This window comes from Gobio gobio (assembly GCF_949357685.1).
Source record: "Gobio gobio genome assembly, chromosome: 23".
NCBI lineage: Eukaryota > Metazoa > Chordata > Actinopteri > Cypriniformes > Gobionidae > Gobio > Gobio gobio.
Genome location: NC_137119.1, coordinates 21,335,739 through 21,351,033, shown reverse-complemented (window position 1 = coordinate 21,351,033; position 15,295 = coordinate 21,335,739). Strand labels below are relative to the sequence as shown.

General features: G+C 35.6%; 1 protein-coding gene across 1 annotated transcript; it reads right to left on the bottom strand.

The window, feature by feature from the left end:
• Positions 1–2,522: 2,522 nt before the first annotated feature.
• On the bottom strand, positions 2,523–12,677 carry ngdn (neuroguidin, EIF4E binding protein). Its single transcript, XM_079805767.1, has 11 exons — positions 12,627–12,677; positions 12,340–12,399; positions 12,143–12,214; positions 11,924–12,061; positions 11,493–11,577; positions 11,352–11,404; positions 10,012–10,126; positions 9,732–9,906; positions 9,422–9,569; positions 4,750–4,810; positions 2,523–3,096 (listed from the first exon to the last, which is right to left on the bottom strand). The coding sequence occupies exons 1-11, from the start codon at positions 12,648–12,650 to the stop codon at positions 3,077–3,079; spliced, it is 951 nt and encodes a 316-aa protein (XP_079661893.1). The 5' UTR covers positions 12,651–12,677; the 3' UTR covers positions 2,523–3,076.
• Between the last annotated feature and the right edge of the window lie 2,618 nt (positions 12,678–15,295).

Genomic DNA, 15,295 nt, shown 5'->3' with positions numbered 1-15,295 from the left:
TGGTTGGAGATTTCTGAGAAATTGTACATTATTCTTAAGATTAAAATACCATTGTCTCCCTCTCTCTGTTCATTAGGAGATCTGATATGTGTGAAAATCCTATTTGGACATAAATTACTGTATCATTAAATGTAATTAAAAATTTTTTTTTAAACTCAAGTAGATTATATAATTTTTTTAATGTATTTAAAATTGTGATATCTGCTATAAACTAGAATTTATTCAAGGTATGACTATTTTAGGCACTGATTTCTGTATTTTTTGAATGTGTAAACTGTAGATGACATTGAGTGATCGGCAGCATTTTAACACTTTTTTCCCCTCTTGTTATTTTTCTTCTATTGTATTGTTGAAAAAATTACATATATACAAATACATATATATTTTGTAAGAACATCACAGCACAGAGGAATGTACAGAAATATGAATAAAATGGAAATGCTGACAATTGTAGATTTAGGTTGTAGTGTAAAATGACAAACCCAACTTCATTTTTGTTTTGACCGACTGCACAAAAGCTCATCTCAACACCTTTGGGGTTAATCTAATTTTGTGTCTCTGGAAAATAGTGATCTATGATATTTAATGTCAAAGATTTGTTGTGTCTATCTGTTAATAAAGGGGTTTTGGAAAAAGGCCCCAATTTACGTTTTGAATAGTGTTCCTTTTTTAATATACTTTTTGTAATTAATGTGGGGTATTTAATCATTCCCTGAATGAAATGTACATAAACATCTTTACTTTCCATTAAAACCCTTTAGGCTAATTGAGGGAAATCATTCCATTTGAATTCATACTGTTGAATTCACACATTCAACCAAACAGTTGGCTACCCATTCTTCAAAATATATATGTTCAACAGAAGAATGAAACCCATACAGGTTTAGGACAAATTATGACAGAACTTTCATTATTGGATGAACTATCCCTTTAAAGGAGGCATCTTGCCCCATGTCTTTGAAAGCTATCCCATGTCTCCTGAAATCGCACCTGTTTGTCTTCGTGTTATACAGTACGCGTATTAAGACCTGCTGCCTATAACAATAAACGTGGAGAAAAGTTATCAAATGAAGCTCAAGAGGCAGAGTCCCAGAAGTCAAAATAAGACTTTTTGAACAAAGCAAGCGAGATGCATGCTGGATATCTGACCTTGTCTCTGGCCAGGGCGCTATTTCTTTACGGTTTTCTTATCTGTTGTTTAACAACAACCATTTTCCAAGGACAATCAACCCAGAGGCGAGAAGCCTTCAAGTGACATATCTCACCTCTTAAAGGAACACGCCGACTTTTGGGGACTTAAGCTTATTCATCGTATACCCCAGAGTTAGATAAGTCCATACATAGCATTCTCATCGCTGGCTCCAGCTAGCCTACTGCTCAATAAGTGACTAAATATCACCAACATTTTCCTATTTACATGTTGTGATGTGTTTGGTTAAATTGTGTACTAATACCGACGGAAAATGAAAAGTTGCGGTTTTCTAGACCAATATGACTAGGAACTATACTCTCATTCCTGCGTAGTAATCAAGGAACTTTGCTGCCGTACCATGAGTGCAGCGGCGCAATGATATTACACAGCGCCCGGTATGTGAGTATAGTTCCTGGTCATATCGGTCTAAAAATCGCAACTTTTAATTTTCTGTCGGTCTTAGTACACGATGTAACTATACACATCACAACATATAAATAGGAAAATGTTGATATTTTGTCACTTATTGAGCAGTAGGCTAGCTGGAGCCGTTTACCTCCAGTCTTTGTGCTAAGCTAGGCTAGCGGCGGGTGCGTCAGACGGAGATGGCCCGCACGGAGATGAGAATGGTATGTATGGACTTATCTAACTCTGGGGGACATGGTGAATAAGCTAAAGTCCTAAAAAGTCAGCGTGTTCCTTTAATAACGGGCTTGTTCTTTTACAGCCACCTGTTTTTTCATTCCAAAAAAAACCTGACTTGCTCAATGGGCCACAAGACTTTCTCAGATACATTTGACCTTTGTAATAATTATTTATCACGGTCAGTTTAGGCCATGAGGCTTTCAAAACACATCTGGCTTGTAAAGTATTCAAACTATTTCTACAATTGTTTTCTATAGGATGCATTTGAACAAAGAAACTGTTCTGTGTAGCTTTACTTTATACTTGGGGACACTTAACATTCAATAAATTATTGACTTGACTGCACTGACACTATTGGATTAGAATTGATCGGAGCTGGATGATGACATCACTGTTTTTCTGCTGCTTTATAGATGAAATTAACTAATTTAATAATTGATCTTTACAACAGAACTGAATCAACACTGAACTGACTTCAGCTGAATGACACTATTTTCTTTTAGAGCTGCTTTTATCTGAAATAAACTGCATTATGAAATCATTTCCCTGTCATCACTGTAAAGCTATTTGAAACAATCTGTATTGTAAAGCGCTATATAAATAAAAGTGACTACTGTAGATTTCAAATATAAACTAAATTGTATATCTTTTTTGAAGGCTTGCCACAGGCCACCTTGTTTCATCTGGAAAGGAATATATTTTTCAAAAAGCAAATGTTATATGGCACAAGCGGTTTGACTTGGCCACATTTAATATAATCCTGAGATTTGGAAGAGACAAAAACCAGCAGATAAAAGTGATGGCCACTGTAACGGACGCAGAGTCTACATGGGTTTAAAAAATGATTTAACTTTTGACTGCATCACGATCAAGCCTTCATTTACTGCAACATTAATGGATTGGATTTTTTTTTTCAATCAGCACAATAATTGAGATTATATTCAATTAAATATGAAATTATTAACTATAAACATTAAGATCCTAGTGACCATCACTTTCACAAGAATGTCTTGCAACTGAATGCACTTGGAAAAAAATATGGTTATGCTAATCAAGGTAATCTGATCAATATTTTGCATGAACCAAAATTACATCAAAAGCTCCACACACATTTCAATACACCATTTTGTTCATGGAAGGAAAACAGAAACTGTCCCAAGCAAAAATTTATTTAGAATCCTGAAAAAAAAAATCATTTTGTTGAAATTTATCTTAGACTTTCTCCTTTGCCTCAGAGGTTTACTTGTGCTTCCTGAAAACTGAAAAGATAAATTGTGTTAAAATATGTATTAATATGTAACACTTGCAGCTTATATCAGGGTTCTTGCAGGTTTCAGAAAGTCAAATTTAAGACCTTTTTAAGACATTTTAAGACCATAAAGATTGAAATTTAAGACCTATACGACGCATTACCAAAATTATTTAAATCAAAGAAATAATAAAAAAAGCAATGACATTAGTAACCCTCCACAGCCAACAACGTGCCAAATGCCCAAAACCTTAGGCCCAAAATGAAAATAGGCTAAAACAAACTTGCCCTCAAATTGAATAGATTACAAAACAGCATATTAATAGCCTAATAGAGATTGAACAGGGGATGCTCTAGGGAGATAGGATAAACTAGGGATGCACGATTTGGGGAAGATATCTAATTGCGATTATTCTGGTTAAAATGCATTTTTATTTATTTTTTTACAAATGAAAAGTGTATGCACATAACATTTTATATATTAATGTTTATATATTAACGAGACTAATAATAATGATTATATTCAATAAATACAAATATTTAACAAAATTAGAAATATTACTATTACAATAACATTTTAATTATTAAAAAATAAAGTATTTAAGAATATATATAACAATATAATAATAATACTAATAAAATAACATTTATATTTTACTGAAAACTTATTTTACAAAAAAAACCTGCTGTGTTACCTGTTAATAAGCAGACAGCCTATGACTAAAAGTCATTAGAAAGGTCTAAAGATTTATTGTAAAAAATAAAATAAAAAAATAAAGAAATTCTGTGCATTTTATCTGTGATATAAATTTCTTAAAGTCTATGTATTTAATATGAAATATGAGCCTCTTATGCATCCACTGTGGGGGGGAAACTGTACATTGGAGAAAAACATATGGGTTGTCATATACATTTATTTAGAGAGAAGTATTATTTTTCATATTTGTTACCCAAACGTTTAATTCATACTGGAAGCCAGAGGGCGCCCTCGAGCAGAAACTCCACATTTCCCTCAGAGAAGTAATCATTAGCCCTAATGTGAAGCTAGCGATGTAGGATAAACTGAAGATAGAAACGCTTTGACTGATGAAACGAAGACAATAAACACGACTGCATCAAGCTATGGTGTATTTGAGTTCTTCAAGCCTTCACTATTGTCATAATAATAAGGTATGCAGTGCTGATTGAGTGCAGACTTTATCACTGTTTAGAATAATATAAAACAATGCATGTCTGCCTCATTCTGTCCAGAAAAATACAATGTTATTAAATGTAGACGTATTTTGCGGGCAGGTGATTGCATTTATCACGGGATTTGTAGTTTTATCACCGAGTACGTGTACCAACACCCCCAGAAAGAACTACAACACACCGAACGAACGCTCTGAGGGCGGCGCAGCAAAGACTCTAGAGCTCCGCTTTCGCGATTCGATACTTTTTTGCTACAGTGTAACGTTAATAACTTTCTGCAGCCAGCATTTCTGGAAATGAACGAGGATAACACTTTTTTTAAGACCTAACTAAATTAAATTTAAGACCTCGGGTGAAAATCTGGCCGTTTTTAAGACGTTTTAAGGCCTTAAATTTTTAACTTTTTAAGACCCCGCGGGAACCCCGTTATATTCTTGAAAGCACTTATATAACATACAAAACAAATACTTACTTTTCTTTTTACTTTTCTTAATTGTTTTCTTCTTTTTCTTGGGTTTTGGATTACCAATATCCTATGAGAAGAGAAAATGCACTTAGAAACCTTTTCTAAAATGAAGGATCTGAGGTCAGTAGACGTGTTATAGATCACTTCCTCTCTGTCATGGATTAACCACATGGAGCTTTTCTACATGTTCAGTGTCAATGTATGGGAGCTTGTTTCCGCCACAGAATAAAACATTTTAAAAGATAAATGCAAGAGCCCGACTAATATGGGTTTTTGGGGCCGATACCAATACCGATATTACGGAGTAAAAAATATGCCTGACATCGGCCGATATTCTTTTTGTAAATTATAGTACAGTACCAGTCAAAAGTTTGGACACACTTTCCCAGTGGTGTGTCCAAACTTTTGACTGGTACTGTATATAGTAGACAGTATATACATAATATACATTCATTATACATAAATACAACAGAACAAACATACAAATAATAAACTGTTCTTTTCATGTAGGTCTAAACTTGATTTTCAGGTACAGAAATAGTAATCAAATGTAAAATATCACTTCATAATCTTCAGTGTATAAATATAGATTAACCCTTATTAAAGTTATTCAGTTAAGAGCCGTGGGTCATTTCTTTTCCCCTGTATTTTGTTATCTCGTCTTTTAAGAGAAAATGCTTCCCATTACCATTGACAAGATTTTTCAGTGTTTTCACTGTTATACGGTAGGGGGCACTATTACACATCTCTTGAACGAGTACAGAATCTCCTGATCAAAACACAGGCGAAGAAGCAGAAACGAGCGATCTCTTATAAGCAGATGCATATGAAAAATAATGCAATCATCAACTTTAAACAGCATATAAATCAAAAATGTCTAATGTTACTCACATTCAAGTGTTTAAAAAAAGAATGCATGAAGCTAGAATAAAACAGAGGTTCTGTTCTTTCTTTTGATATATTGCATGTTGTTCAGATATACAACAAGATATTCTGTGGGCTATGAAAATTGTGAAAATGACAAAAAACGCTGGGGGTGACTGGCAAATTCGTTCACTTAAGACATAACCGACTATGTTTACGATGATACTCGACAAGACCGGCATTTTAACATAATATTGTGTGAATATTCGCTTGCTGTGAGATGCTGGGCGCACGTTCATATAGGTGGCATATCTGCTGACGCTGATATATCTGCGACAGGCTTATATCGGCCGATAAAATCGGCAAACTGATAAATAATAATTGCGACTGTTTGTGTCACAATTGACCTATCTGTAAGCCCCGCCCCTCGAACACAGATGAGCCAATAGCAGTTGAGTATCAGTGGCCCTGGGACCGGAACTCGGACATCTTTAGGTTTCAGCGCCATACAGTACGTTTACATGGACAACAATACTCCGATATTAATCTGATTAAGACCATACTCTGATTAAGAAACTACCATGTAAACAGCGATTTCTAATTACCTTAATCCGGTTAAAGCCATACTCAAATTAAACAAAAATCGAATTAAGACATGTGGAGTATGCCTGTTTTAGTCGCATTATCTAAGTGCATTGTAGACATGTACACACCTTAATCTAACTATTAACGTCGTGAAGGAGTTTCCGCCGCGTTTTGTGACAGGTCACACACACACACACACACACACACACACACACACACACACACACACACACACACACACACACACACACACACACACACACACACACACACACACACACACACACACACACACACACACACACACACACACACACACACACACACAAGGCAAGTGCAGAGGGGAGGGCTTTGGGGGCTCGTATCAAAAGTATATAAAGTGCCCCTCTAAACAATCATCAATTATATTGTGACAAATAAAACAGAATTTGAATTATAATTAATATAACCGCACGTACAAAACAATGCGCTTAAATTCCCGTTTATCTTTTACGTACCTTTCAGTCTGAAATGTCGTTGCCATGACGTGTTGCTATGGTGCGTGACTGCGTGTCTTGCTCATAGACCGTAAAAACTCTGCTCACTCGGACACGGCCTCCTCTATATTTTTTTTCTTTGTGTTGCAATAATGCTCATTTTAAAAGTAAAATACGATCATTTTGTATCTTTAATCCCAGATTCATATTTGTCTGCTTACAACAGCGGTCGGGAACCTCTAGGCTTGCGAGCCATATGCCATTCAGTGAACGCTTTGTGGCTCGATAGCAGAAAAAAAAACAATCCAAACAATCACGATTTTGAAACCTTTTCATCACATTTTCATCATTTATCAAAACTATTATTCGAAATGTAGGCTGTCAAGAAGGAGGCAAGATGGGCAGTGTCTCTTAAAAAAACCTGAAAGACAATATTTAATATTACAAAAAATAAAACTATATATATATATATATAATATCATAATATCATAAAAAAAGTATAAAAATCACTCGTTTTTATAAAGTCACACTGTCCAACAGCGACACCCGCAGGTAAAGTTACAGCGGTTGCCTGAGCCCATTGATTTGAACACACCCACGAAAGTCGCGCTATGATTGGACCCCGGACAGCGTAGCGTGGCATGGGGACGTAATGACGTACCATTAATCAAACTATGTTCTGTAACATGTAAAACGGGAACATGAACGTAATATTCTAAAAGCAACTCATATAAACATCTTAATCAGATTATTGCCTTATTCAGAGTAAGGTCAATAATTAGATTACTGCTGTCCATGTAAACGTAGTCATAGAGAAACATTGGAAAATCCGCAGCTCTCATCGGTTTGATGGTGTTTATGCTACAAAAATGGTTAAACGATGTGTCTGAGGTACTGTAACACTGATTCCAAGTATCCTGAGAGGATTTTATGGTGGTCATACTCTCATTAAGTTACGATTAAAGTTAATTAGTCCCTGCTAACATACAAACCGATATAACTAACCTCTCACATCATGTAACGTTAACAGTGTAGGTCAAAAACATAAACAAAGGTCTACATTTCAGTGCCTCTCCATATTAAACTGAAACTGGTTAAATGTAAATTAATTTAATTTTACCCTGCAGTACATGAACAGTGTTGATCCTGGATGTTGTCATCTGTGATCGTGACGACCGTAATGAGGCTTCTCCCGTTTGCATTGTGATCTGTAAACCCTAGCTTCCAATTTAATCTTCCACTTGAATGCTCCTCGGCGAGAGGTGGTCCTACTGTGTCAAAGACTTTTTTGTGATTTATTGTCTAATTTGTTTTTGTATATATTTTTGATATTTCTGTGAGTTTCGATATGTTTAAGGTCTGCATTATCTGTCTTACTAAGGAGGACTCCTATTTTGATGGGTATTATAGTCTACGGGCAGTGAAAGGGAGAGCTAGCAGTTTATCTGAGTTGTTTTCAGATACAAAGTTTACAGTTTATTAGCACCCCTGAAAAGGCATACGGTCTGTATATGTTTGTTTACTGTTAGTTGTATGAGTGTTTTTGTGTAATTTGCTGTGTATGTTAATGATAATTCAACTCTTAAGGCCTGTACACATCGGGACGAATATCTTGCGCGCTTATCGCCAGCGTTTTTCAGCGTGTCTTGAGTGTTAACACCCAAGCGATTTTCACTGGCGATGCGCCGAGTGATCGTGCACATTCAGTAGATGCGCTCCCGGTACACAAGGTGGTGCTGCAGCACTTTACGCTTCTGACACTCGCTTGTCGCACAGAAGAAGAAGAGAGACAGTATTTACGTGCTTGCCAAAACCATAGACATATGTCTATGGACAAAACCATTCACACACTTTTTAACCATCTGGCAAGCAGCATTAGCAGCTCATCTTCTTCTTTGTCTACTTCGTATCAATGTGAGCTCAGCAAGAGCGTTTTGTGCTTGAGCGCCACCAAGTCGTGTTTTACTGTCACTTCAGCAGCTCCAGCCACGTGAACAAAAGCGCCAATCTTATTGGTCGGCCAGTTTTTAACGCGTCAAAAAAAAAATTTACCCTATGCGTTTTTTTTTAAATGACGCTTTTATGCCTGCTGTTTTGCGCGTCGGTGTGCACACTCACAATGGTGCCCTTTGTTTAGTCATGAGGTGTTAAACGAAAATCGTCCCGGTGTGAACAGGCCTTTACAGGGATTTTTTTGGAGTGAAAAACGATGTAATAAACTTCATAAACCATCAGTTAAGTTTGGCCATCATTCAGACGGGGTCCGCTAGATTCTGTGTCCAAAAACATCTTGGGATAAGGTTTTCACACTGACAGTTCATTGTAAAACTGTAAGCAACTCCGTTTGTTTGTTTGAGTTAGCAACAGTAACTAAGGGGGGGGCAGGGCTTACCGATAGGTCAATTGTGAGTTTACATCTGGCAATTTTTTTCTCAGAATTGCCAGATATAAAGTAACAGAATTTATCTCTCAATTCTAACTTTATAACACCCAATTGTGAGATATAAAGTCCAATTCTGAGGGGGGGAAAGAATGGCGAGAATTTCTCAGAATGGCGAGTTTATTGCTCACAATTCTGACTTTATAACTCGCAATTCTGACTTTCTAGCAATTACCTTTTTTATTCCGTGGTGGAAACAAGCTTCCATATAAATGAGTGGATTTCAGCTGTTACAGAAATACACATACTGCACCTGCAACTGGAACTTTTGAAAGATATGAAAAACTAACCATGATGCCAGTGTCCAGCTCACCTGTGCTTCTCCCCCTGTCAGAACAGTGATGTCCCCGAATCGTGTGATGTTACTCAGCTGTGACGCCATTCCCATCATTCCTCTCTTCCTGAGCCTCTGCTCCCGTGTCATACTGAGACGGACCATCATGGACTCCTCGTAGTTTTTCCTTTTAGAAAATATTTTTATATAACATTTAATATTACTTGATGATATTTATATATTGTCAAGTGCTTAATTTACGTAATAATCTAATGTATTTAAAAGTAATCTAAACCCTGATATGAGGTTCAAAATACCATATGTTATCTAGAATCTCCACATCATGTACCTGTTCAGCTCCTCTCGGCTTTCCCGTTCAGTCTGGAAGTCTCTGCGGTCTCTGATCTCCTCCGGAGCGTCGCTGTATTGCTGCCGGAGCTCCTGGATCACAGAGCTGCGGAGTGCCGCTTTCTTCTGTTTATCAATGCGCTCCTTCTGCCGGTCTGTTTCTGTTATGTCTCCATCTACGAATGGACAGCGGAGGGTTTGGGATCGCCATTAACTGCAATCATGTCTCTACATCTGAATCCTAAAGATAAAGAGAACTGCTACAAAATAAAAGGACTTACCATAATGCATTGGAGCAATTCGAGGAGGGACGTATCTCCTGCCGGATGAAGGCTCTTTTTCCTCTTTTGTTTTTCCTTCTTCGCCCTCATCATCTGAATTCTCAGATTGACTGAGCTGTGGAAGAAATTCATCAATTTTAAATAAAATGATATATACACTGCCCGGCCAAAAAAAAAAGAGCCGCTGTTTGGATTTAAATAGGCAAATACTTAACAACTTATGATTGAATCATTATTGCAGTGATTATTACAGCATGTCATATGTTTGGCAACAGTTCTTCTAACCATAATTGATGGAGTGTGTAGCTTTTCATTTCTTAAAAAACCATGTAGGAAGACACATTATGGCCATATTTCAGAATGACAATGTCAAGATTCATCAGGCTTAAATTGTGAAATAAATGCAGTGATGTTATGCCAAACATAACATGCCAGAAGCATAATAATTCCAGTAATAACGATCCAATCATAGACTCTTATGCATTTGCCTATTTAAATCCAAAGAGCAACTTTTTTGGGCCAGACATATATACGTTTTCAATAGAAGACTCTTATGCACATCAAGCCTGCATTCATTTGATCAAAAACACTGGAAAAATTGTGAAATATTACATTAATGGTTTTCTATTTAATATACTTTAAAATATAATTTATTTCTGTGATGGAAAGCTGAATTTTACCCCAGTTTTCAGTGTCAAATGATCTTTCAGAAATCCTTCTAATATGCTGATTTATACTCCGTTAATATCAATGTTGAAAACAGTTGTGCTGTTTATTTTTTGGAACGTGTGATACTTTTTAATTCATTGATGAATAAAAAGTTAAAAAGAGCACCATTTATTCAAAATGGAAAGAAAACTTTTCTAGCAAATAACTGATCCCAAACTTTTGAATGGTAGTGTATATATTGTAACAAAACATTTGTATTTTAAATAAATGCTGTTCTTCTTTAACTTTTTAGTCAAAGAATCTTGAAAAAAGAATCGCTATAAAAAATATTAGACAGCACAACTGTTTTGATATTAAATCATCATATTAGAATGATTTCTGAAGGATCATGTGACTCTTAAGACTGGAGTAATGATCATCACTGGAATAAATTACATTTTAAAATATATTAAAATAGAAAACTATTATTTTAAAATTTGATGACATTTCACAATATTACTGTTTTTTTCTGTATTGTAGATCAAATAAATGCAGGCTTGATGAGCATAAGCGACTTCTTTCAAAAACAAAAAAATACTTCCAACTTTTCACCAATACTGGATATATTAATAATTTATTATATAACATTAAAACTACATAATATACATTATATTACATGACAACAACTTTACCTTGCTGACCAGATTCTGAGGATTAGGGCGAAAGTGTAGAGGGTCATTTTCAGCTGGAAGAAAAGGAAATTCAAGTCAGTAAACTTGAAGTTTAGTGTTCTTAATATGTGCAATCAATGACAAAAACATCAGAAGGCTTACCAATGCTGCCAGTCACTGCAGTCCGCACTAATTTATCAATCTGATACTTGAGCTTTTGATCTAGGGGACGCATCTTCTCCAAAACCTATACCGCAAAGACAGAAAGGGGGGAAAATACACTTTTAGCAAAGGCACCACATTAAAGGTAGTCTGCATATGTATACTGTGTAGTATACTGATTTATAACAGATGTGACCTGATGCATACGCTAGGTGAATTTCCACTGTGCACCAGAGTCGGAAATTAACCAAGGCAGGGGACAAAAATAAAGTTGGTTTCTTAATTAAACATGTAGTTTATTGCATTATCGTATTTGAACAGGCAGAATTCGGAAAACTGAGAACACGTTGATTTGTTATATACGATTAGGGAATAATGTCACAGCAAATTTAACAGAATTAGAAAAATGTATTTGACACTTTTTGTCGTACCGTCCTTATGGTGACCAGCCTTTGGATGGCACTGTTGTCCTTCAGACTTTCTCCTTCTGTCTTTAAACTGATCAAATGAGTGATGTCTTGCAAATAAAACAGTAACAGATGATATCTTACGTCCAGAAAAGACAAACCCTAGAGCAAAAAAGGAAACGAAATGTCATACACATTGTGTGCGAGTGTGTGTGTATTTTAATAACATGGGAATTGTTCTACCTTAGAAGTCTGATAAGCTTTCTCTCTGACTTTCTTTATCAAGTCCCGGACATGACTTGTTACTGAAGCAACCTGAAAATATATCAGTGTCAATCATCATCACATCATCTCCATATTCTTCTCATATCTCTGTATTACATCCAATTGTGATACTGTCCATCTAAATCATAATATTCATGTTTTGTGACATTACAGACCTGTTCTGTGAGACTGTTAAGTAGACAAACGGCAGTGGGAAGGTCATTGCCAATAACATCCTGCAAAAGAAAACTACATCATTTAACTAGTTGGCAGAGAACAGAGATCGTAAAGGCTTTCAGGTTAGCCAACGTGAATTAGACCACATCTTGTAATTTTTCCGCGAAGTAACAAACAGTTCCATGGCAAAACGACGATAAAACTATAATATACCAATCCCATTACAGCACATCTATGTCTAAGTTCAAATAAGGGGAAAAAAATATTTCGTTAAAGAACAACTCACGTTTCCAACTGTGGTGGTCGCCATTTTGGATGAACTAAGTTGATACGGGTCCTACGTAGGGACAAAACTCGAAGCAAGCAATTCAGAAAAAAAAAAATCGTCTTTCAGCATCTTTTTCCGACTATTTCGTGTTTCAGTGTGCTTTAATTATTATATAGACTCAGTATTACATACACAAAGGAACGAAATCACCCTTATTAATGCAGCCATTAAAGGTAACATCAAATATACATCAATGCTATGTAAGTAGGCTATGGCATACATCAAAATTTAATAAATAAATAAAAAAAGAATTAAATATAAAGGTAATAGCATTAACCTTAAACAAAACAAAAGTAATAAAGAAAAAAAAACTAGGTATGTATACGTTTAACAAAAAGTGGCCCACTTTGCCTGCATTCACTCTATTTAAGGTGGTTTGGCTAGTTATCAGCTGAAAAGGCCCCAAACCTGTTTGCGCCATTTTCAGCTGATAACTAGGCAACCACCTTAAATATAAATATAGCTGGGTCATAGAACAGAATTTGTGATTTTCGACTTTTCTGGTCTGTTTGCAGTTTTGTATTTCACCAGAAGATGGAGGAAGAGTCCATGTGGCCTTAATCACATCACTTCGGTTGAAGAGTGAGGCACATTGATGAATGTGAGTACTGAACTCAATTATTTGAATGGTTATTACATTAGGAGAATTTCTGAACACTTAAATTCACATGTTCTGGAATAAAGATCTGACCAACTAGCAAATAGTTAGAACTAACCAGTCTTAAGTTTTCGGGTTCAAATTACACCAACTGTTTCATGAAACTGACTTCTAAAGTTTTGACCAGGGGCAGGTTGCATAAACGGCCAAGCCCAGTTTTACAAATTAGTCATCAATTTTTTATTTTATTTAAGACTGTTCATAACTGTATCGTGATCTATTTTGATACAAAAAGTAACACTGATCGCCTTGACTAATCGCTAGCTGGTCATACACTTCAAACATAGTCCATAGGCCTAATGCTTAGGCTTATGCAACTGGCACCAGATTTGAAGTTTTAAGACTAGTCTTACTGATTAATATAATGCATGATGGTATTGACATTTCTCTGTTTGCAGAAAAATAAATAAATAAATAATTGATTGTACTGAAATATTGATTGTTTCTGAACTTAAATTCTCAAATAATAAGCTATAATCAAAGCTATTCTTATGATGTAGTGAAAATTAAAATTAATTAAATTTCTGGTCTTCAAATATAAAAATTGACAACTATATTTACGAACAATTATGATGTTTTGAATTATGTTTTGACTAGCCCGAAATAGAGTAATTCTGGCAAATATGCAATATACACTCTAAAAAAAGGTTCAGTGGAGTTCTATGTAGAACCCAATACCGTCATGTATAACAGTTTTTTTTTCCTTTTCTTTTTTCGTTTCTAGCAATAAAGTATGTTTACGAGCTGTTTGATTCATTCAATTTGAAATTCCATGATGGGAAAAAGGTTAACAGTCAAACCAAAAATTATTCAGACACCAGATGTTATATTTTACTAGTGGGTGCAGGACACTATAGTTCATTTATGTAAGTGAGGATAGCAATCTCTTCATACAGTGAACTACCAGTACAATTTATACAAATTTGGGACCAACATTATTCAGACACTTTGACCTGACCATGTTTTGCTTAAGTGTTTTTTTCTTTAATTGCTAATGTGACCTTTTACACCACATACTGAACAAAATAAAGCATTGCTTGGTTATTGGTTGACCTAAATTGGTATTATCTAATTGTGTACTTAAATGTAACAGCTGATTGGTTGATTGTAATCCATTACATACCTTTCTATCAAAGTTATCTGACATTATCAAGATGAATTTGTTCTGAATTCTTGTCATATTTTATTACCCTTTTCTAAACTATAGCGATTAAACTGTGTGAGAAAATGTTGAAGGTGTCTGAATACATTTTGGTTTGACTGTATATATATGAAACAGAACCATTTAGAAACTTTACTTCTAAGCGTGATAACACTTAAACATCTGGAAACGGTAATAAAAGGGACACGTTTGAAGCTAATCCATTCTTTAAAACTAAAATGGTCATTTTAGAAAATGTTTCCTAATTGAAGAATCATCCGTATATGCGTGTTTCAGACACTAATATAAATGTTGTGAGTGAGCGCTTGAAAGAATTACAATTAAAGCTCAAATACATTCAGGGAGGTACTGGTAATGATATGAGATGAGAAACAGACTGAAAGAGGTGCAAAGTGAGAACAGATAGAGACAGATGTGAGTAAAGCTCTCTGTGTGGCCTTGAGCAGCCACTGCCGTACCTAAGGGCCGACGCTCTTCCTGTTAACCCTCCTGACATGATGGACCTTACAGGAATCACTAATGAATCTGTGTCTGGGCCTCTGTAACTATTAAAGGAAATCATACATGCTTTTGACAAAGCCTTTCCCGAACATACACTCTCTCTCCCTCCGTTATGGCCACAGAGGATCTATGTTTGTGACTGCAGTGAGAACACTGTAAATGTAATTATTATTAGCAGCTGCCCTGTTTGTTCCCATTCTTATGGATTAGAGGGTGGAAAGCAATAAAAAAGTTCACTCATTCTCTCATCAGTAAATGGCTTTCGAGTCTCTTTCTGTCCTCTGATTGGATGTTCTTTAGTGCCGT